Below are 24952 nucleotides of genomic sequence, written 5' to 3'. Positions count from 1 at the left end.
CACAAACTTAAATAAAACTCTTTGCTTTAACATACTTAAAAACCTTCAACATATTGTACTTAAATTATTTAATATCAGAGAATTTCATCTTTTACTTGGTTACACAAGTCAGGTATTACGGTTTGGGAAATGTATGTTTCTCTTTGCAATTTGTATAGATTGGCAAATATTTGTACCATTTCCTAAAATGCTCTCAACCGTATTGCACGGCCGCATTTCCTTCGGTACACATCGTGGCACACCGCTGCTTAATGTGCACCATTTGAGGCTAACTTGTTCATATTTTGGCAATTACCTCGACTGACCTGAAGCGATTGCAGTTGAGACTTTAAATTTAGTTAACTGGGTCAGGTGGTTTCTGAGGTTCACTGTATTAGCACTTTTTTACCGCTACTTCTTTGTTGCCGATGCAAGACATCGTCTCCTCCAAGTTATTGGGTTCTCCCCTTTTATTTGGGGTTCAAACCGAAATGTGTCCAGATGGGTGCAGTTGTATTTGGCTTTGGAATTAAATGTATGTTGTTCAGTTAAATAGTCTTCTGCCTACATCGAAATTACATGGCTGTCAGCAAAGTGGTGGAGTGAGTATCCTAAACGTCAAGGGGCGTGTGCACACTCTGAAACAATGCTGAAGCAATCTCTCCGCTCACTCCCTGCGCATATATTTATTTCCGACAGCTTGAGCTGAAAATCTGGTAATATGGCGAAACTGTGGACGGAAGTACATTAATGTACAAATACAGTTTAACTTACACATAAAAATTAATATGCAATGGAGAAAGCACAAAACCTGAAGATAAAACACTTATCGTGAAATGAAGCGATTAGGCAAACTGAACGCGGGTGGTTCAAATAATCACAATCATGCGATCATACTACAATTGTGACAGCCCTACCTGGGACCTATTCACACGTTATCTGTTCCCAATACTAATGGTATGTTATCATGTATTACAAAAGCTTTTGTTGTTCTACAGTTTTCCCCCCTCAAGTCTTTCAATGGCAGGCTGAGTCCCACTTAAGAAATGCTACTGTGTTTCCTATAACACAGTGTGAGCGAACCTGCCTGGGTTGGAATATGGACTAAATCCAACAACCGATTGCACAATTGCCTTCAAGATTATGTACATAATTTGGTGCTCATTTGGCCTTAAGCCCAACTGAAGATCATCAAAGGAAGTCTTATCAGCAGCAGTGAAGGAGACATCTCATCTCAGAAAGGACACTTGGAACAATCTGAATTTAAGGAAAAGGGTCTGGGCGTAAATGCCTCAGACTGCAGAACTGAAGGACAGCATTGTGACTGAACAGGCTTTTATTTTTTAACTTTGAGTATCAGGAATCAAAGCTGAAAAAAACCACTGTATGAGGTGTGTAATGTAATACTCATACAGGGGTTTTCTCTGCTTTTGATTCCTGATACTTACAGTATTACCCGAGCCTGTAGCCAGGGACTCTTACAAGAATACATATCTGTTTTTATACCACCGGAGAGCAAGAAAATAACTGCGGGTCTCCCCCCAGGGTTAAACCTGGAAGCTTTCCAGTTATGTGAAACAGCCTTTAGCCCACGGACATTTTTAGGGGGTTCTGATATTGGATTCCGCAGATTTCCAGATGTGGAAGGGCTGCACTGACAGATGTGGGGACTGGGCAGGAGGGAAGGAGCTATGGCTGTAATCTTTTCTCAAAGTGACAGGCCTCCCCAAGGGAGATCTAAAGCATGCAGTGAACAGATAGTCATCTGCAGCCACCTTCACTGTCAAGCTCGGACCTCTCCTTTGTCAAAAGCAACCTGGCCCACAGAGATAAGAACCTGCACTCAGACCCCTTGCTTGTATGCCTCTGGTAGCCACGCCCTTCCTTCACTCAAAGACATACACACACCAGTATTTGGGCGAAAGCTGGAACACCGCTTGTAAACAGCCCCAAGATCTTCCCTCATCTTCCTTGTGCTTTATTTTCATAGATGAATGACGAACACTTTCAACTTCATTCTTCCAGGAAATTCTCACTATCAAGCAAATTAAGGAACTAATTGGTGATTATGTTCCACATCTCAGCAGTGAAGTGTTTACTAAAGACTGGTGTTTATAATTTATAAAACAGTACAACTGCTACAATGGGCTTGTCAACTCGGCATTTTTGATGTCACCCTTGAACTATCATTTAAGAATGAACAGACCAGCTGTGATTCCATGTGGTTAGTTTAAAAAGCTATCAAGCAGCAACAACAGGTTTGTTAACAATGAATTACAGTATTTATGTTTTTTATGGCATTTGCAAATTGTCATGAGTGGTGGGAAAGGGATTTTTTATTTCTCATCCTTCATTACTTACTTGCATCGTGAGGAAATGACCTTACTTGCATTATGCTGCATGCTAACAAAACAGCAACCAGAATTTACTAGCTAAGGAGCCAACCAGGCAGCTGGGCATCCATCCCTCTGAGCTTAAAGGTACAGTGTGCACCTTTATTCAATAAAATAGCCCTCATTTAACATAAATCAATAGCTAAAAGGAAATGACATTCTGTGTGAGAATCCTCAGGTCAGGTTTATGCCTTTATGACATGGTTTTCTAGCTGGCAACTTAGTCTGTTTTACAACCTGTGTTTATATGACCCAAAGTTCCAGCCTGAACACAACATGCTGTGTCACCTTTTTACGTTTTCATCTTTGTATCAATCTCATACACATGCTATTTGTGTGATGCCACAATCCAAATGACTGCGTATTGTGAAAGCAGCAATGAGTCAGACTGAGGGAATCTCACTCACTTTCCAACGGGGAACACAGTCATGGGGCTTCCAGTGTCCCCCCGCAGCCAGACTGGGGTCCCCCTCCAAAAGACTCCTTTCAACATCCTCCAGGGCAATCTCACTCATGTTCACATCCACTGGGCCCTCTGAGAAACACACACACACACACACACACACACACACACACATAAACATTAACCCTTGAGAAACACACACACACACATAAAACCCACAGCTTCACTGCTTTTCAACAAAGGCCTGCTTCAAGGTGTGGGTCTATGTACAGGCTAGTTCTCAAACGTTACATCACCATTCTTGAATGTCTAGTCATGGAATGTAAATCTTTTTGGAATGTAAAAATTTTTGGAGCTTGAACACCTGCACAAGTCTTGTGTATCATGTGTGGCAGTACAAAGATACAGTCTTCAGCAGTGAGATAGCAGTCCATACTCACTCATCGAGGGCAGCCTTTCAGGGCACCTCTGGTTGGGCAAGTAGGTGAATCCCTCTGGGAGGTAGGTGGTTGTCTGGACATATGGCTCACTGATGTCAAAGTCATAGGCATAATCTGTACAGAGGACAAGGAACACTGTTACAAAGAGTGAATGGAGAGAATAAAAATTGGAAGATAGCATTTATCTTATTTGTATTGTTCTTTTGGTGGGTGTTAACACAGTCGTACTTTCATTTGTCACATTAAGTTGCTTGCTAATAATAGTGTTCACACCTATGGGGACTTTAGAAACTGTAAGACACGGATGTGTGACAGTGACAGCACGCAGGCCGACTGCGTATTTGAGTTGGTAAACTAGGCCTATCATTCATTTGATGTAAACACAGAAGCTAACTGCTATCGCTAACATGTCACTTTCAGTAATGTCAAAAGTCAGACGTCATGTTTTCACACCTCTCTTATAAAACTAAGATGAAGTGAAACACGTCATCATACACGAGAAAACATTTGGACCTCCAAGCAGGCCGTGCTAGCGAGCTCAGCCCCTCTCCCCCGCGTGCTCCTTCTACCTGTGCCGTTGCTGCTGTAGGCTCCCCGGACCACTTGCTCCAGGACCTGCGCTCCAATGCTCCGCACGTTCTCCCTGATCTGGATCCCCCGGGCTTGGACCATAAACAAGTACTCATTAACTGTGTGGAGAGAGGGACAGGCTGTGAGATGTGGTTACGCTAAAAGAAAAGCCCCCCCCATAGCAACAGGGTCCACCGCTGCAAAGAGACGTCTCTTTGAAAAACCCATGCCACCGTCATCATCTTCCTAGTATACACGTCATCTTCCTTGCACATTATTTGCATACACGAAGTACACTTTCAACATTCTTTCACAAATGGCTCACTATTGAGAAAGTTACAGTAAGGAAGAAACTGCCACGTTCCAAAGCTCAGCAGTATAGTGACTGAATCGATGAGGTTCTGAAAACAGTCTGCCACAGTGCGTTGGTCAACAGGGTTTTTGCTGTCACCTGTGAACTGTAATGATCTAAATATGTGATGCCATAAGCCAATTCCCTTTGGCGGAAGAACAAAATATTACTCAATTCATGTGGGAAGTGCATATTTGCAGGAATCAGTCAGTCTAAGAGATTGCATCATCATTTGGGGGCAGCTGATACAGGAAGTATGAAGGCACATTTTTTCATTTACATGACTGCTAATACATGTGACCTGAATGTGAAGCATTGTCTCTGTACTTCAGCCCTGCTGTGACTTGAACTTCAACAGGCTGTGATTTCAAACACGTGCTCAGCTTCCCCGCATAGCAATGAAGAAAATGTGGTCTGACTACATGTGTACCCAAGGACGTACTTTGAAAAGGACTCGTGTATGCCTTCTTGTAAATCTTACTTATAATCTATAATAAACATGCACATACATAGTTCACTTCATATAAAAGGGTTTCAACCACAAACACTCTGTTTAGTCCAGTTATCTCCAGCCCAGTGATAGGTTGGTCAGCTGACGCTGTAGGAACTGGGACTTCTGATACACAATATGTGTATCGGCTGATAAAAAAGGTCAACAGCCCTTTGAGAAATAACTTCAAAGTTATTGCCCAACTTGCATTTCCACCACCCAGCCTACCACCCACCATGCCTCCCACCCCAGCGGTAATGCTAGTTTACAGCTGCAACGCCAGTATGCACTCAATCCAAAGTGTCAACCATAAACCAGTCTATAAGTAATTAAAAAGTATTACAGCTGTTTACTAGTTTATCTTAAGTGGTACTGCTGCTTTTTAGATGTATTCTAGTTAACACTGTATGACACTTCACAGAGAACATCACAAATTTACGAAACTGATATATATTAAAAAAACATAGAACAGTATTAACCATAAATAGTGCCAGAATCAGGCAGCAGTACTTATGTAATGCTAACAAGTTATCCATCATACCTGAAACAAGGGTCACAACTCATAAGATTTTTATGCAACCTAGAATCAACTGTGTCAAATATATCTCCATGGTAACTATCAGGCACAGATAGTTTAAACTTAGTGTAAAGCAAAAGTCTTCAGTGTTTAGATCTTAATGATCAAAATCAGGTCTTTTCTATTAAACAACAATTAGGCTGGACAGGCCTAATTGCTGTTATTCTGTTTATTATTCAGCCCCAGCCTACATCTTTAATTTCCCACAAAATGTACTCTAATAACAAATTATGAACAAATGCTAGTAATTACACTACCGGTGCCTGAGTGCATTTCCACTGCTCACTGATGCCTACATGACCCTCTTCCTTCCAGTCTGCTGACTGCATATATTTGTCAGACACACACACTTTGCAATCACCTGCCTGTTTTAACATGCAGCGGCCTATGTTTATTAGTGTGTTTTTGACTTCCTGTCTTTGCAGAGTTCAACATTTCACATTTCAGGCACAGGCATGTACACCATGCATACACGCAAGCATGCACACACACCCTCTCTCTCTCTCATACAAACACACACACACACACAAACACGCACATGCACGCACACAACCTTGAGAATCTGCCTCTATCAGACCGTACACCAGGAAATCTCTGTTCTCAAAGAATCCCATTGAAGAGGGCCTGAAAGATCACATTTGAGAGCACTAGCATTTAAAAAATATTTTTTCATCATTAAAGGGTTGTCAGGCCCTTCTCTCTAATCTTCTAAACCTCTCTAGTATTCCAGACTACTTACTGTGAAAAATGTAATTAGTAACAAAGGACCTGGACTTCAGTGGCACTGCAGTGGTCTGGGTCTGATTGGCCATTAGTGCAGTTTTCTCGCTGGATGCACGTGGCACACAGAGACCAATCGCCCGTCCTCTCTCCCACACACACAATGTCTGCATCTGGTGCTTCTCCAAGGTGACACAACAGATCCACTGGTGGTTATTCACCATGAGAGGCTTTTCTGCCTGAGAGTGTCGTCCCTTGGGAGCAGCTTACTACACACTCGAGACTACGGTACACCTGAAACCCGCATTACAGTACAGTACCCTCACCAGCACAGTTCAATCGCTTCTGTCTGAAAAGACAACATTCTATACAACACTGCTTCACTAGAGGCTGAAGTAGACCACGGGAGCATTTTTTTCCTTCACAAATGCAGGTTTTAAATGTACACAAGTGCTGCATATTTTCAAAACCAGTTCTTATCCTCGCTTTTTCTTTTTTGACACTTGATAATTATTCAGTGTAAAATTTGTTATAGCCTAAATGCCTGGAATTCCATACACAGTGATCATTCAATACATGATCCAGTACACATGGACATTAATTCATTTAGGGCACCACACTGTGAACAGGTTTAATAGTTCATTAAACAGTTTCTTTTGCCCTGAGCTAAGTGTGCGCCAGTGTTCCTTATTTCAGGCCAGTCCCTGTGAGGTGTCCCAGTTTTCTGCTCTATATTTTAATCCATATCATTAGGAAACATGTTCTATTGTTTTGAATTGGAGGTTGCAACAACTTGTTTGGGCGGAAACGTTCTCAAGTTAAATTTATGACTTGAATGAGCACACGGTATCTCACTGAAATTTGGAGCAAAACGTTGGCTAGGCTAAACGAACCCCGGGCCAACGATGGGGAGCACCCTTCAGGCCAGGAAAAACCCCGCAAATGAATACATAAATAATACATAATAAAACCTTTAAAAACGACACCCTTCAGACCAAACATAACCTAAAAATAAACACGAGGGATCCTTAAAGAGGTAATGAATCCAGAACTGCTTCCCATAGAAGCTTCCATCACTGCAGTGCCAGCCTCAGTAATGGTGTGTTTGCATTTAGATCACATGCAGAGATTACACAGCGCTGAGCAAATCCACAGAGCAATTGATAAAAAAGTAACAACCTTGGACTCTTTGATGGCACTCAAATATTCTGTTCTTTTGTTCAGGGTTTTAACGTTCCTCCCTGGACCCGATACGTGAATCAAGGTTAACAGATACGGAAACATTTAGCCTACTGTGTAACAACGGGTCACAAGGAGAGACAGAGTTGCTGTTGTTCGAGTCTGTGTTTGTATACAGTTGAGCACACACAGGGCGTGTGTGGGTTGGGAGTGGGTAAGGGAAGCGTCTGATCTTACGGTGTCCTCAAGGCTCTCCGTGACCTTTCAAGACGCGCAACAAAGAATCGATTCTCTTCCCCTTCTCATTCGCACGCACACATTTCCTGTTTGCCCCTACAGTCATCCGCAAGTGCGACGCTCCGTTAACTGTCACACCAGGTTTACAGTGGCTGGAAAATCCTACGTCCTGGTTTCTGGTGAACTGTCTTTGCTGTGTGAGCGCCATTATTTGCGTTTCAACTGAGAGCCTCGCCCACAGTTCCAATGTGTTGATGGGTGAGATTAAAATCATCTGGTATTGTCAACCGCTGCCTGTGTTGCAACATGATCATTTGCCAATTCTGTGCATTTGCTAATCAATTTCCTCTGATGGAAAAGATCTCCCAGCTGCTATATTTTTATTTTGAAGTCATTACAATAAGTGATTGTTTGGAGTTGGATTTTGGATTCAGAACAGCAGCAGGGGTCATTTTATTTTATGTCATAAACTATCGACGATACCGAGTTGTGCAATAAGGGAGTATGTACTGATAATACTTTTTGGTGGCTGTATGTCACACTCTATTCGCATGCCAACTCCCCCATCTCTTCTGGCCTTGTGGTAAGATAAAATTTATATTTAAGCACTTTGTGAGTAACAAGGTATCAACATGCAGCAGAGCTGCATGCATCAATATCTTGTGGATTTCACTGCTGCGATACTCAGTCACTGACAATGATCAGCCTAAATGTGCAAAATGACCCAGAAACCTTAACTTTACTGTCTAAAGATCAAATAAATTGAAAAATTTTAATTTCAACACAAGAACAAAATCTGGATTAAAGATCAAAAACACCCATGTGATTTAGGCTACATCTCAAAACAAAGAGAACCCAAAAGAACCACTTTCACATAGGGCTAATCTTCTTACAGCCAGTGTAAAACAACCGGAAGAAAGAGTGCCATGTTTGAGACCCTGTGTGCTGAGAGACCCACTATTCGAGAAGTTTATTTTAATACGGGTGACAGCAGCACTTTTAGGAAGTCCAGCCCCTTCGCTGCTTTACTCCCCCCCCCACTCCCCCTCCTCTTGTCGGCAGCCTTGGCCAGTCAAACCCACCGCAGGTCATTCATTTCATTCTCATCGTCGGCTCATTTTTAAAAAACATCTTGCTCATATAAAGATACTGTGCAATAAAACACTTTAATCTTATGTTTCTAAAAGACAAACCTACAGCGTAGCCCACGTTGATTGACTGAGTTTTTTTGTTTTTGTTTCTATGCACCCCATTCTCGCTCCCAGTCGACAGCCAGAAGCTGAGGAGTAGCAGGGTTACGTAAGCAGGAATACTTCAGAAGAACCCCACCCCCGCTTCCCACCCCCACTGCATCACCGACGGTTTCCGAGAAACAGCTGCTTCAGTGGGAACGGCCCAGACCTCCACAAGCATCACATCTCTTTCTATAATAAGTCCTTTACTTTTCATAATCCCGTTAAATTAATCTGTGTGCCTGTAAACCCATGCTAGCCTTCTCACAAACCACAGTGAAAATGAATGTCGCGGCTTAGAGATACAGCGTAAAATATAGGTCCGAAACTTGAACCACCCACGCATCATGGTCTCAGAAAACAGATTCATACAAGCAGTAGCAAAAGAAACTAAAAAGAAAGCTCTTTGGATATATCATTTAGCATAACAAACATTAACAATCAGGTTTAGAGGACAGACAAAAAGCAAACAATAGAAGATGGTCAATAACACTCAGGTATTAGCCTAGATCTGCACTCTCAAAATACAAAATATGAAATGCAGGTGGTGGGAAAATACTACTAAATGTATTAATCTGCTACAAATATCTAGTTCTCCATCTATGTGCATGGGATATTAATTAACCTTCAACAAACAAACTTTATTTCAAAGCCAAGTGTACATCATTGAAGTGAATTGAAGTTCCAGTTTCCACACAATGCATAAGGCACTTGAACATCAGTCACAGGACCGCTGTTGAGCTATCAGAGGAACTCCTTTGGACTTTGGAATCATGGGACTAGCTGCAGGGAAGGGGTGGGGGGGCGTATGGTTGATTCTGAATTCTACAGCGAACAGAGAAGCAGTGAATGGAGACTAGTCAACGTATACGGGTGGACATTATTAAATGGGCTCAGAGGCATTTCAGTCTAAAATCTAGAAGCTAAAATTCAAACACTGTGGGTAGGGCAGTCCCCAGTTATGTCAGTGACACATATGAAAACTGATTCATGCCGACTGTGTACTGTTCACAACGGTGCACAATCACTAAAACTGCCATCTCTGTAGGCAAAAATGATGTGCTCCTAAAAACATTTTGGGCATGGACAATTTATAAGAAATCAGGGCAATGATGCTTTAATGTACTTGTCCCAGTCCTGTTGTTTGGTTTAGCTTCTTGGCCTCCCCATAGCATTAGCCATCATGATGGCCTCCTCCACTGCCAGGACAAGGTCCTACCGAACACAGCCCATATGGGACCGTATCAGTCTGGTTTGGAGCAAAACACTTCAGCTTTCATTGATACCACATTGATATTGCTCACGCTCACCACTTGTGAAAAGCTTTTCTTCCTGTGAGTCAGAATCCCATGTGACAGTAATGATGGCTTTTGACTGAGTTACTGAGGAAAGCAGACACAGCATTTTCTCTTCTCCCAAGTGCATTTAATAAGGGGTTTTATCCTTAATCTACACCTTCAGACCTGTGATTAAGGCTACTGCTTTAAGGCAGTACAATGCACATGAGTCTCCAGTGAGCTCCTTGTCCAGACACGCCCTCTTTCTGCTGAATTCAGAACCTACCAAACCCCCCCCCCCCCAACACAACCAGTCCCGTGATTCCAGAGAAGTTCTAAGGGGGCAGGGGATTACTCCTCTGGGTGAGTAAAGTGGGGTCATGGGACTCCAAGCTGGGGACGGGACATCTGATTGCTCCCAGCTGACCAGGACAGGGGTCCCATGCAGTTGAGGGTCACATGAGCCCTAGTCATGTGTGCATCATGGGGGCACCCAAGCCCCATGCTGAGTCCCTCATCACAGCGCCTACCCCGCCTGCTCCGACTCAATCCCGCGCTGCCCTTCTCAATGTCCTCCAATCATTGCGTAATTCTATGGAATTTCCATTTCCCCAAAAAAGCCCTCTTGATCGTAACCCTGTACAGGGGACAGGAAGTCTGAGAAACTGGCAGCGCTTAAAAGAAATATCACATGCTTCATCAATCCATTATGCCATAATCTTTTATGCTGCGTGGGCGAGAGCTGATTTGTTTTACAGATAACATTAAGAAATGCATCATGGAGGGTTTTTTTGTACATAGTGTGTTCATCATGCTCACAAACCGTGGGCCTGCGGACCCCTCAGGGATTTGCTTAGAAATGACTACAAATTATTTTGGAAAATTATAAAACCCTTTTTTAAATGTAACTTATGATATAAATAGTTTGGATGCCTATGAGCCTGGGTGGGGGTCCCTGGATCAGAAAAGGTTGAAAGCCCCTGGGCCATAAACAGTCCAGGAATTTTCCATAACTTCCTGCATACCTCAGGTGTGAGCAACTCGGAAAGCGCGTCCCCTCTGGCCTTCTCTTCACTCGTCCGCTCTTTGTGTTAGGGTGGAGGGGATGGCAGGCCGCCCAACTCCTGCTGAGCCAAATAAGCTCCCGCAGCAGGAAGCGGGGTACGCGGGGGAGAGGGACGCCCTACTTCAAGTGAAAAGAGTGAATCCCTTAATAGCACCACAGGAACCAAATTACGAGCGCTGCCTGAGAGAACCGTGCCCTTTCTGCTCTGCCACAATGCCGGCACACATTAAAGAGAGCTGTAGCGAGCGCTGTCCTTGAGCAGATATGGACAGCTTAGGACGTGCAAGAGTCGCACAGGTAGTGAGACAAGTATGAATTAAGTGTTCCTCTAATTACACGCCTTACACGCACAACAAAAGTCAGCCAGTATGCAATTGTGAAATACGTGGGCTGAATTTCTGAATATATGGTTTCGCTGCAGGAAAGGAATAATCTCATTAGAGACGCCATTAGAAAGCCTTGGTACACACACTCTCTTCAGCCAAGGCAAAAGAGCAGGGACACAGAAAATAGGAAGGATGGGTGGAGCTTGATGTGTCAGCAGGGACATAGAGCTGAGAGGAGTGCATGATTTAAAGTTAATGAGTAGATGAACAGGAAGGCACTTGTGGTTTGAGACTGAGGATAATCACCAAGCGCAGGGCTATAAACACTCATGAACAGTTAGCCTGAGAAACGGTATCAACGACCAAAGTATCAAAGTGAGTAGAATACATCTGAACTGGAATCTGAGTGTGCTGCTTCCCGGTACACGTGACAGTGGAAGAGTGAGGGTAGGACCATCTGCTCCTGGGGCGATCAACCCAAGGCTGTCTCAGGAGTGTATGGCTGGGGCTGCCAGGCATTTTGATAATTCCATATTACCAAGGCAACCAGTCTTATCTGTCGCAGAAAAATTCACAATGAGATAGGGCTGGGCCGTATGACAATAATACTGGATATTGATGAAGACCGACAGACTTCACTACATTTCCAAAAGTATGTGGACAGCGGTTCTAATTAGTGGTTTTGGCTATTTTAGCCACACCCATTTCTAACAGGTGCATTAAATCAAGCAATCAGCCATGCAATCTCCACAGAAAAACCTTGGCAGTAGAATGAGTCATACTGAACAGCTCAGTGATTTTCACCTTGGCACCGCCACAGGATGTCACCTTTCCAACAACTCAGTTCATCAAATTTCTGCCCTGCTAGAGCTGCCTCGGTCAACTGTAAATACAGTTTTATAAAGTGGAAACGTCTAGGAGCAACAACAGCTCAGACATAAAGCAGTGGGCCACACAAGCTCACTGGACGAGACTGCCGAGTGCTGAAGCACGTAGTGTGAAACAATCATCTGTCCTCGGATGCAACACTCACTACCGTGTTCCAGACTGCCTCTGAAAGCAACGTCAGCACAAGACCTGCTCGTCAGGAGCTCCATGAAATGAGTGTCCATGGCTGAGCAGCCATATACAAACCTAAGATCACCATGCGCAAGGACAAGTGCTGGCTGGAGTGGCGTAAACCACACCGCCATTGGACACTGAAGCAGGGGAAACGTGTTCTCTGGAGTGATGAATCACGCTTCACTATCTGGCAGACTGACAGATGGATCTGGGTTTGGCGGATGCCAGGAGAATGCTACATGCCCAAATGCATAGAGCCAACTGTAAAGTTTGTTGGAGGAGGAATGCTGATCCGGGGTTGTTTTTCATGTTTTGGGCTAGGCCCCTTAGTTCCAGTGAAGGAAAATATGAATGCTACAGCATACAATGACAATGACATGGGCTTGAAAGTATTAGTGGACAATAGACCATGTACTTGCACCTATGGAAATCTTATTAAACAACCACCACAGTTATGCTCTATAGTTGCTCTCTTTCAATTGGGTATTTAGTCTGTTTCTTTTGTTACCTGCATTTCTTAAAACATTACACTAAAAGGTAGTGCTCCCCAATTTCAGCAAGTATTTCGGGTCAAAAGATAATCATATCTGTCAATAGCAGCTTCTAAGAGATTTTTCCTTAGGCAAGTAGTGAAAATACTGAAAGTCCCGGACTTCTATGCCTGCATTTTGCATAGCAACATACATAAATTTGGGTAGAAAGCATATTTGAGGTAAAAAGGTTATCAAGTTTAAAATATTTCATTAACCTTCAAATGAAAAACTTTACACAATGTATTTTTTTAAAAAAGATTTAATGTCCATATTTATTTAAATAAATTTTCCCACTTCCAAATTTTTAAAAATCCAATAATGCCTTCAATCAGCCCTGTATTATTAGACCTCATTATTTTATTACATGAACATTGATTAGCAGACACCGTATAAACAAGTAGCTAGGTTTGAAGCATAATCAACAATATTATAAACATCCCACGATACAAAACAATGTCTGTATTTGAAAATTAGACAAACTATAAAGGAAAAGGTGTTAGATTTCTGTATTTAGGGTGTCTCGTGTGGTGTAGCCCGTAGAGCGCTTTCCATATGCCCATTGCGAGCCGCGACGTTGGCGAGTCGGGTGCGATCGCCGACCTTTGTCGGATGTCTCTCCCTCTCTATCCTCCTAATTCTTCCTGTCTCTCTACTACACTGATCTGTCAAATAAAGCTGAAAAAGCCCCCCCCCCCCCCCCCCCCAAAAAAAAAACAAGATTTCTATATTTATCTAGAGAAGCCATTTGCCCTTAATGCTGTGTTGTACTTGCTAGAAGTCAACCAAAATCATGACTACCAATGCTGTAGTACTTCAACTTAGCTCCCGTCACAAGCTGTTGTCAAGGTACAGCGTGGCTTGTGTCCACACCTTGGCCTAACAATAAAATACTTTTTATGGCTCCGAATGACAAGTCCAGAATGAATCACTTACTCTTAAAGAATAGGCAACCACTACCCTTGGTGGAAAATAAAATGCTCCCACATAAATGTTTGCCCATGACAGAACAGAGAAGGCAGATACTGAAATGGGCACACCAACGGTCACAAATTTTACCTCACACAAAGTACTTTATTGCATAGTTTAAGATGGTACAGTAATTAGAGCTAGAAAAAGCCTTTAAACACATACTTCCAGTGAAACCTGAGGCTTGTTTTTCTAGATCAATGGCACACAGTTTTAAAGATCTTTAGCTAAATTTACAGAACAGATCAAAATGTACTTATTGTTTTGAGGAAGGTAGTAACTAACCTTGGAACTAGTGTACAGCAGAAAATTCATTTAATCACATATGCAGAACCACACAGGATGCAGGAATGTCTGAGATATTCAGCGTATCCCTGATGTATCTAGGCATTGCATTCATTTTTTTTTTTTGCAATCAGCCCAAGTTTTATGTGAAGAGGGTTAATATTTTAAATAAATAGCCTGCCAAAAATCTAGATACCTGTCTTTAATAAGTTAGCTACTAGCAAGCTTCATGTAGTTCAGAAGTTGGCAGTACAGAGCATTCTTTTCGTTGCCAAGCTGACTTGACTTTAAGTACAAACACATTCTGCTTGCATATTGCTGTGAGCTAGCATAAAATCTCATTAAGTCGCGTAAATCAACCAATCTACACAGGCGCCGGATGGCTGGCTATGGGGAAGTGGTATCTGATGACAAATATGCAGTCACAGCCAAAATAAATACATAAATTAACAGTAATGAAAACCTTATCAGCCCAACCTACTCTACTGTACTCTATTATTTGCGCTAACTTGTTTTTTTTTGGTGTGGACTCTAACTGTACCACATGCCTAAACTGGACTGTCATCTTTTTTTTTTCGGGGGGGGGGGGGGGGGGGGGTGTTCCACAGTGATATGTGTGATGCACACAGGGCACTACATGCACCCTAGCACTAGCCTCATAATGTGATCTCCACCTTCATTGCACGGAACACCTATTACCCAGTTTCCTCTTCTGCCAGTTTAGGGAAAGGTAATGATAAGGTATTCAGTGACTAATAAAGATGTAATGAAAATAAGTCACTCAGAATTCTTACTTCACATGACTTCTGATGGCTATCTAATAGCACAGCATTTTGGTGAGACTATTAGTCAAAAATACTGTGAATAAAACACCAGAAAAATTCTAAATTAAAGGATAGAATAAACTATTATTATCTAAACAGGCTGTTTTAACTCACAAATAACTGGTTTCTTGGATTACTGGGTTGTTCTTCCCCAAGCGTGGTAGGAAGTACTACATACCAGAAAATTTTCGAGATAGGCCTATATGGTGACAGTGCAAAGATGATATAATCAGTGGTTTTGTTTCCTTGTAGTAAAGGCGCAGAAGTTCCAGGCAGGTGACAGAGCAGGTTTGACAGCAGGTCTCTGGTACGGCAGAGGGCGGAGAGAGATGCCCACTGGGCCGTCTGTCCCTCTTCTTCCCCAGCTCTGAAAGTCATCATCCCTGTTTACCCACTGCTCTCCGCTCATCCCTAAATTACACTGGCTGTACGCCGTAATCTCCCATAATCCTGTTAACCTTATCCCCGGCTACAGCCATGCGTGCACGGACAGACAGAGACACACCGATAGACACAGGATCGCACATGCACGCACACACACAAGCACATACATGTACACGCACACATTCAAGCACACGCACGCGCACACACACACACATGTACATGCACACATTCAAGCACACGCACGCGCACACACACACAAACATGTGCACGCACACATTCAAGCACACACAAGCGCGCACACACACACACACAAACACATACATGTACACGCACACATTCACGCACATGCACACACACACACACACACACATAGCTTAGCCATTTCAGATTCGCCTTCTGCCCTCTCTCTTCCTAAAGCAGGCCTATTGTACATTTTGATTGTACGGACAACAGGAAATGGATTCTAAATGAAGTGCATTCTTCCAAGTTCCAATTGCTACATTTTTTTAGTAGGTTTCAGTGGCATTCCATTACTGCTCTTCTCATCCCTCCCTCTTTCTGTTTTCAGCATGCCTCTATATCAGTGTCAGAATGGCAAAGGGTCACATGGGAGACCCTCAATGCAGATTTGATGTTTCTTTCCCCTGTAAAGGCTCAAGGCAAAGCCGTATGACTTAACGTCCTTGGCCAGGATGAAGGGCAATGCTCCACAGGGCTGGGGTCACTCCCATTCACTGAGCAAATGACCATAAATTACAACACCACCCATGTAAAGGTCCCCTGAGCCACTGATGAGCTGAACATCAAACACTTCATTTCTGCACTGATTTTTTACTTAAGGTTTTATTTAGCTGCTACATACTGAACTTGTTTTGTGGAGCTTAGCATTAAACCAATCAAAACTACTATATAGTCAATTAAATGTAGGGATGACATTAAATATGTAGCAGCCTTTTTTTTCTCCTTTTTACACTAATGTACACTTTACTGTATTACCACATTGAAGAACAGAAGGTGAACTACTAGTAACAGTATATGACACGCCTCTGCACCTATGGCTAAAATGTGTTGAAGGGTTTTGTTTTTGTTTAATATGTTATGCAATCAGTCCTAGCTGCGTATGTCACTGTGCATACCAAAAGCTGGGTGTGTGCAGTGCCATTTGTCATACTGTTTACTGCAGCAATGACTGGATATCTCTCATCGCCAAGGCAATGATGATGACAAAGACGTCAAAGAAAAGAATTCACTGCAAATTGGTTGGGTTACATGGTTAATTACCCCAACCATACTGCCATCTGCTAGTCAGGCCAAAGACTCTGTTACACAGGACAAGCCTACTGACCACAAGCGGGACTAAAACTAAGAGACAAATAAACAAACAAAAAATCACTTGAAACAAACTGCTCGAGACAAGTCTTAGGCAGGATGTTTCAGTCTCCTGGAAAGCCCTACTGTGCTAGAGTCAAGTTTTTGAATCCTTGGGTCAGGCTGTAACTGATGAACCACAGCCATCACTGGGGAAAGCCATTAGTGCTGTTTACTCCATTCTCATGCCTAAACACCCAGGGGAGACACTGACACAGGCTGTTTAGATTGTGTAGTCTGTGTGTTCCATATTTCAAATGATGCCTCCTCACAAAACAATATTTTCCCATTCACCTCTTATGAGTGGATGACTAATACAGGGTTTGCCCTGCTGTAATTAGCCAAAAACATGGATCAGAGGTATGCCTATACTGCACAGTCAGATATGTGTATTTTTCTACTTATCAGAGTTTCAGCTTAAGACACAGATCAAATATTTTCAGTCTATGAATGAGCCTGCGTTTTATTAGCCTACTCCTTCATACCACCAGGCTATATTGTTGAATGATATAGGCTTAAAAGCCAAATGCAAGCGTGTAGAGAAAAACAGTCTGATGCAAGTCTTTCTGTATAAAAACTGATCTTTATGTCCTTGAAGAACACATGTTTAACTAAACTAAATTCTTCAAATAACGCTGAGCACTGGATCTTACACAATCCCATCACATACCACGATTGAGCCCGCACAATACGGAGCAATGAAAGAATTCTCATTATAGACCACCGTTTTTTTCTGAAACCACACTTTGTGCTGTTGCAGCTTCTCATATCAGAATGGAAAACAACAGGGTCTCATTACAACCACAAGGTAGTGCTATGCATGCTTCAGGTCAGTGAATTACCATGGAGATGAACCAGGAAGAGCAGTGCACCTTAAAAGGCTCAGGAACTGGAGCAGTAAGTCAAACAGAAGAATCAATAAGGAATTCACATCCTCCAAGTGCCAAAAAAGGCAGTGTCACAGACTGAGCACCATTCTAGCATGCTTTTTGGTTTACTATACATAGACTGCCATTCAAACCCTGAGGAAATGGCAAATGCAGTAGGTCATGACCACGGCTCCAGAAAGGTGGCACGGGGAGCAGGGGTGCTCCTGAGAAAGCCACTGCCTGCCGACAGGAAGAGGTTGGGGCAGAGCAAGCCGCTTTCAGAAAACAATGAATAATTATTATTTATTACATATACGCTGGATGCAAAATATATAAATTACAGAATTTAAAAAAAGAAGTTGATCATCGCCCATATCACTGGATTAACAGAACCCATGTAGAAGTCATAATAAAGAATGACAAATGCATGGGGTAGAAACTCATAATGACTTTACGCACCCCGCCAATGATCTCATAATGCGTCCATATGTGACTACCTCCCTGCACCATGTGCTCATGCTACACTGGAGCCGCTGATGCTATGAGCACTGAATTCACCCAGGAAGAGGTCCGAAACCAAACAAATGTATGAATATCTAACAATGGCCAATAACAGCTTAGAGCATGATGCGCCATATTGTGCCCATTTTTAGGTAGGCTGAGAGAGCTTTGACTCACTCGGTCTTTAGCTCAGCCTGTGGTTATGCTGATCACACTGGACAGCGCTCTCCTCCATGCAGAAGGCACAATAAACACAAATGAGAAAAGACCTTTCTTACCCAAAATTACTACCATGGATCTGTATACAGCCTACCAGTGCATGGTTGTAGGTCTTCGTAGATCAGAAGGACTTCTAAACTACTTGGCACTCAGAGTCACAAAAGGCTTCCTGCAGGGTCAAGTGATGACAGATAGAAATTGTTTTCACATGGTATCAGTGTGTTTGAGGGGGTCCGCTGTTATTCTGTTGTACATCTAATTATAGAAGGGATCTGCAGATAGACAAGTGCCTACTAGTGGGGCCGTATCAACTCATTTAAGTGTTCTCTGCGTTCTCGGGCTAAGACCTGTACTGTACAAAATGGAAGCTTAAAGGGGAATTGCACTTTATAACACTTCTGCTTCTCATGACTGATATTGTCCTTCTAATGAATGTGTCGCCCTTCATTTTTCAATTTTTCAATTTTTCATTTTTCAATAGCACAGACATGCATATTTAAATGGACAGAATAGCACACCTTCAGCTTGTGAAGCTATCCTAAGCTTGTGAAGCCCCAGAAGTAAGCCATGGTAAGTGCAAATCATTGGAGCTCCCATTAAAGTGAATGGGAAATATCAGCCTACTGAAGGCAAAATAAAACTTCACCGATGGTATTCTGAAACTCGATTAATGATCATTAAGTTTCATATTAAAAGCCGATTGTGAAAATATACAATACATAATATGTAAATGTTAAAAAATATATATTTTTATAACTACTGGACCAAAACAACTATTGTTTCACAAAGTGCTACACATATCAGAAATTATGTCCACAAAAAATTGACCAGTGAGGTATTCTTTGGTTGTTAAATCACCTTGGTTTTCTAAACTGAATTAAAAGGGCAGCAAGCTCTTTTGCCCTCAACATGCGCAGCAGAGGCCGTTTCCTGTTACTGCCTAGGCTTCACCACCTGGTCCCTCCTACCCTCAGCAGTTCCCGTGTCCGCTCTATGGCATATACTCTCATCTGAACTAAAGATAACTTGCTTTATTTAAAGTTATGGTCGAAGGCTTCTGTGCAAAATACCCAACGTTTAAAGATAACTTCAAAAGGAGTGCAAGACCATAAGTGAGCAATCAATATATTCCCTCTTGGTACAACATTCTGGAAGGGATCAATGAATCATTACAGCCTAATTGAGTAAACGTGCAAGGTTGTCCTGGTAGGGTTAATTATACATGAGGATTTATAAACAGGTTTTCTGCGTGTAGCTTTCAGCATAGAACAAAATTGATGAGGTTCCAACTTACTAAGACGATTTGTAAATTATGCTAATTACTGTTAGATTACATTTTCACAGTCTCTGTTTTCTCATTGTGTGGAATGCAACCCTGATGCAAATACATAATTGGGTGTAAAATAACTGTAGTAAAAGGCAATGGCTCTCAGATTCAGTAGATTCTTGTTAAGAAGTCTGGACACATTTTCTTTACATTGCATTACAGGCCTGAACCAACACCTCATAAATGAACAAATTGTTAGGCCATTGTTCATGACATCTCATGAAATAAAAAAACTAAAAGTCTAGATGTAGAAATTTCATGACATGAAATTAATCAGCTACCTATCTAAACTAATATTATCAGCACAAGCATTTCTTGAATTTGAGCCACGTGTTTTAGCCTAAATGTGATGTCATGAGACAGTAGTAGTATTCTGAATTACTATTAGACTGTATCCATTATCCTACATTTGCTTTTACATATTTTTCACCTATAGTTCTCAGTCCTGTTCTTAGTCCTGATAATTGTAATTGATTTTTGAGTCAATGATAATTATAATTGAAGTGAGTAAATGGCTGCACCTCAGCTGTCGTACAATAAGAGTGCATGTTACAGTAAATGTGTACTGGGACAACAATAAGAGTGTTACGCACCACCGCTCACTTGCTGCACACTCTTTCTCTCACCGTAAGCAGAGCTCCCTCAACCGTGGAAAGCACCTGGTCTCTCCCAGGGTTTTCTTCTATAAATAGGTGCTCACTTTGTGCAGTCTGACGGGATCCTCTCCGGTTTTAATTAAATACAATTCTGCACTCGAGCCCAGCTGTGGCCCGAGTCTACTCTCTCTACAGCCCTCATAAAGGCGGGGGATGGGAGGTGGGGGATCTGAACCCTTGGTATTCTTTTGGCCTTGCGCCACGGTCCAAAGGAGGTCCCCCCCAGAAGGATCCACTATCAAGCAACAGCAAGGGGGGTGGGGGTGTTATGGTTGATACTCCTCATTGACCCATGTGAACTCTAACACAATGCAACTGCTCACTCCCATTCCAAGTCTATTACATGGTTTTGGTTAATGGACAACTGCCCATTATTTACCAAATTCTGGAAGTTGGGATGGACCAAAAAAAGCTCAATAAAATAACTCATTCATCATCTGGACTGACAAGTACATTCATTGCAGACTGTAATTTACCAGTACAACATACACTGTGTGCAGTGCCACACAGTGTAACAAATAAGCCTTAAGTTCCAATGCTGTACACTAGCCTACATCCTACCTCCTCTCACCTGTTCACTACTTTCCAGACACACAATGGGCCAAATCATATGTCATTCAGATAAATATATTTATACAAATGTTCAATTTTTCATAGACTATATTAACAATATCTCTGTAAGGTGTACTCAAATAAGCCCACAATGTTCTGAATATATTTTCAGAAGCAGAGTAAGCATGGCCTCCTAGCTGCTTTGTCGTCCTCAAACTGAGCCAGACAGTTATTGTGTTGTAGAGATATGCTTCATGAGGAGCTGCATAGGCTTATGGCAGGTGATCCATGACCAGATTTGCTCCGGCTCACTGGGATGAGGACAACCTCTCAAGCTGACGCAAACCCTACTGATGTCTACATTGAACCCAGTACATGGTTCACGACAGCCCAGTTATAATGGATCATTATAAACTGTACAACATTAAAAGGACAAATGTTCTGTTAACCCACACTGTAGTCGTGACAGAACAAGGTGTGTTCTATAACTACTAAACAACAAGGCAACCACATGTGGAATGCTTATTATTCTCAAAATAGAGGACCTGATATACACATAAAACAGTTAGTCCATTTGTTTCTTAAAAAATACAGCAGAATTAGGCTACAAATTACTTGTCCACAAGCAACAGATTTTCAACAGACATTGGAGATCTAAATCAAATTTAATTAATTTAAAATAAATTTCATATTTTCGTTTTTAAACAATATTATCTCAGTTTAAGCAAACATTGGCCCAGACCGTTTTTACGTGCTATGAGGCCAACTGACAGAGACAGCGAATTGTCAGCACTAGGCTGTGCATTGAATACAAACAAACAAGATGAGTATAACAAGACACGCAGAGTAACTTTCCGATTCTGACCTTTGGACTATACGTAATGCAACTCTTTACAACTTCTTACTCTAACACTGAAGCAAAAGGGCATTTTGAATTCAATTTTGTGTGTTACCACACTGGCGACTAAACGCATTTTATGAAGCTAACGTAAGCATTTGTCATCAACTCTATGGGCATGGAATATAAGAAGCGTTATAAAAACGTATCGGGTATTAAAATGTTTCAGCATCTCAACAATTCGATCGTATCCCATCGAAACCACTACCCTTGTGAGAAGTGCGTCCCTGACCACCAAACACCATGCGACAACTATTGCCTCTCGTGCCGTGGAAGAATGTTTTAATTGTTATGCCAGCTCATGGTGTAATGGTAACATCATTTTATTATTTTAAGCAACCCAAAACCTTTAAACGAGGTTTAATCGTGTAACTTTGGATTCAACCTTGAGTTTAGCTCGGTGATACAACCTCAGAAATACAAGTAGCAAATAGCCAATATTTCTCTGTAGTCCACAACGCCTGCTTCATATCGATTTATACTAGTCTATGCTATATTTTATTATCAACATCATAGACTATAAAAAAAACCACAAATCAAAATCAAGGTCGTCCAGTAGGCTACTAAGAATTCGAGAAAAATGTACGTAGGCAGCCTAACGTTATTCGAAATTCAATTAAATTAGCCTAAATTACACCACAGTAGCCATGGAGGAAAATCAGTAACATCCTTCAACTTACCAGATTTAACGTTAGCTAGCAAAATCAAACAAAATCGACGTCTTTTACTACCGTTACCTCATCAATGACGTTAATAATAATAATAATAATAATAATAATAATAATCTTCATCATCGTCATCATCATCAAACAGGTGAAGAGCTACAACGTGCAGAGTGCTGCCGTAGGCTACCAGCTTGCTTATTCCCAAAACCTTCAAACTAGCTAGCTAACTTACCTAGGCTAGGTAACGTTAGACAGCTGTGTAATGTGGACTTTCGGCTACATCTAGCCAGAGCCAACACATCTCACAGGAGAGAATTATCAGAGAGCAAGCTATATAGCCTAAGTAATGTAGCAATATTCTTGTTATGTTTCTGGTAGCTAATCTACAACCTGGTTTAATGACCAGCAATATGAAAAATTGATTTTACAAATTAAGCTCTTTCTAACCGCTAATTGGGACGAAAGGGAAAAAGACTTACCGATGCCTGGTGCTGAATAGATGAAGTATAATGCAGAGGTGGAAAGAGAGAACAGAAATAACAGCCCAAGGAATGACCTTCTCGGTAATCTGAAATATGTCCGCATTATATTTCTGTCTTGAGAAATAAAATACACGGAAAGGTTTATAAGAACCGCAAATGAAAGAAACCGCGAAAAGCAAAAATCTCCCCCCGACTTATTCCTCTATCCGTGCGGTAAATTAGCTAACGCGATAGCGATAGCGGCTAGAAGCTGTTAAGCTTGCTGCAATAGGAGGAGAGGCTAACTAGACTAGACCACCACCGACCGAGGAGGTACGAAGAGGAAGGCAGGATAAAAGCTAGCAAGAAGTATCCAAAATATTCGCTTGCTCCTCGGGTAGACATTAAAAATTTCCCCTTCCTGGGCGACAGTACAGCTGTCAGTAGCGGCGTTTCATGTGAACACTTCACTGCTTGGAGGTTCGTTAATACTGTTAGTGTTTCAGTGAAATCTCATCACTACGGTGAAGGTTGCCTCTCAGCCGCTGCGCTGTGGTGATGAATGGGGCATTACGAGCGTCCGCACTCTGCAGATACGACGAGCTGGCTACCTTCGTTAGAGGGAGTGTCGGGAGAAGTGCATCCGAGTGGGAGGGGCTGTTTATAAATTACGGTAGGTAACTACGTTCAATGTAAATTGTGTAAATAAAATTCCTGCGGGAATTTGTAGTTACAGAAACAATGTTTTTTTTGTTTTTTGTTTTTTTTGGGCAACACATTGATCCAACCCACAAAATGTCCCCTGGAGTCAATCAATGGTAAAAGAAAATCACATACATTTTATAGGCCTACAAAAAAGTAGAGCTTTTAAATAAAATAAATCAATAAAAAACTTATATGATATGTGTGAGTGTTCTAAAATTTATTTATTATTATTTTTTTTTTTGATTGGCGTACCGATATGATGAGAGTTCATACACAGTGTAACCCTGAAGTCCACTCTGCCCTTATCTGTATCGGCAAGAGAGCCTTCATTAAGAGGGTATGGGGAAGATAGCCTGAAGACCTTGACCCACACATAGTCATAGAAGATGCGTCACAAGTGAGGCTTCCAAACGCTACTCACTGTGTAATTATGTGGAGATTTAGCCTTACCCAAGCCTTTAGGTCAGCCTGTCTGTGCCACTTATCAGTGGAACTGGGCTGTCAGTTACCTTCCACTCTGCCCTGCTCCTCCACAAGCCAGCTCAGCCTCACTGCTGCACTTTAGCACTGCCAGTCAGCTTCTGAAAAGGTAGACTCCAGCAAGGATTACATGGATCTCCTCTCCTCTCTTGATGTCCTTACACCACATATGAATTTTATACACCATGTCTTGTGTATATCTGTTATGACGCGACTGGGACTAAGCACCATGCATAAGGGAACATTGTTCCCCTAATGGGGAAAGGGACGAATATGTGTATAGGTGCTGTAATTTCTACACAGATCGCCTGATATGGACATAAATACCCCCAAAATAAAGCTGACAACATGTACTTTAACCTCATATTCATTGTTTAATTTCATATCCAAATAATTTCAAATCACAAATTTCAATGTGCTGGAGTACAGAGCCAAAACAACAAAAATTGTTGCAGCCCAAATACTTAGGGACTGCACTGTACATATGTAAACACAAATATGTGCATGCTCATATGAATACTTATAGGTTTGCCTGTGTGTGTGGATGTGCGTGTGAACAAGGGCATATAATCAAGTCTGCCATTGTAGGTTTTAAATAGGGCATTTTAGATATAGTTCTGCAGGGGTGGGGGTTGGGCATCTAGGGAGAAAAGTGGAGTACAAGTGGGATGGAGCTGAGAGGCATGCTGGAGAGAAGGGGGAAGGGTTGTCATCTGTTAGCATATGGAATCCCCTACAGTGTGCCCCAGGTATGCAGATATCGGTGGAGACTGAGTGTACCGGAACCTAATTTTGTCTCTCTGAATACCTGTCTTCCCAGCAGATGGCGATACAGCAAGAAGGGTGTTATTTAGTGTGGGATGGTTTGGCTCTCTTATTGCCTACAAGACAGCTAAATTCAAGCTTGGTTGATCCACTCAGACGCCAGCAATGACCACAAGCAATTGAGAAAAAGC

At 42.0% G+C, this 24952-nt stretch overlaps 1 protein-coding gene across 1 annotated transcript in view; it reads right to left on the bottom strand.

The window, feature by feature from the left end:
- Positions 1 to 23422, bottom strand: part of b4galt5 (UDP-Gal:betaGlcNAc beta 1,4- galactosyltransferase, polypeptide 5) — a 32566-nt gene extending 9144 nt beyond the window's left edge. Inside the window, exons 1-4 of the mRNA XM_035382389.1 lie at positions 22830 to 23422; positions 3785 to 3904; positions 3216 to 3329; positions 2780 to 2907 (exon numbers count right to left, since the gene is read on the bottom strand). Coding sequence (XP_035238280.1) covers positions 2780 to 2907; positions 3216 to 3329; positions 3785 to 3904; positions 22830 to 22935 — 468 coding nt within the window. The 5' untranslated portion in view covers positions 22936 to 23422. The remainder of the gene's footprint in view (positions 1 to 2779; positions 2908 to 3215; positions 3330 to 3784; positions 3905 to 22829) is intronic.
- Positions 23423 to 24952: the final 1530 nt, after the last annotated feature.

The sequence above is a fragment of the Anguilla anguilla genome, chromosome 11, assembly GCF_013347855.1.
Source record: "Anguilla anguilla isolate fAngAng1 chromosome 11, fAngAng1.pri, whole genome shotgun sequence".
NCBI classification, from domain to species: Eukaryota; Metazoa; Chordata; class Actinopteri; order Anguilliformes; family Anguillidae; genus Anguilla; species Anguilla anguilla.
This window is presented reverse-complemented; position numbering and strand designations above follow the sequence as displayed.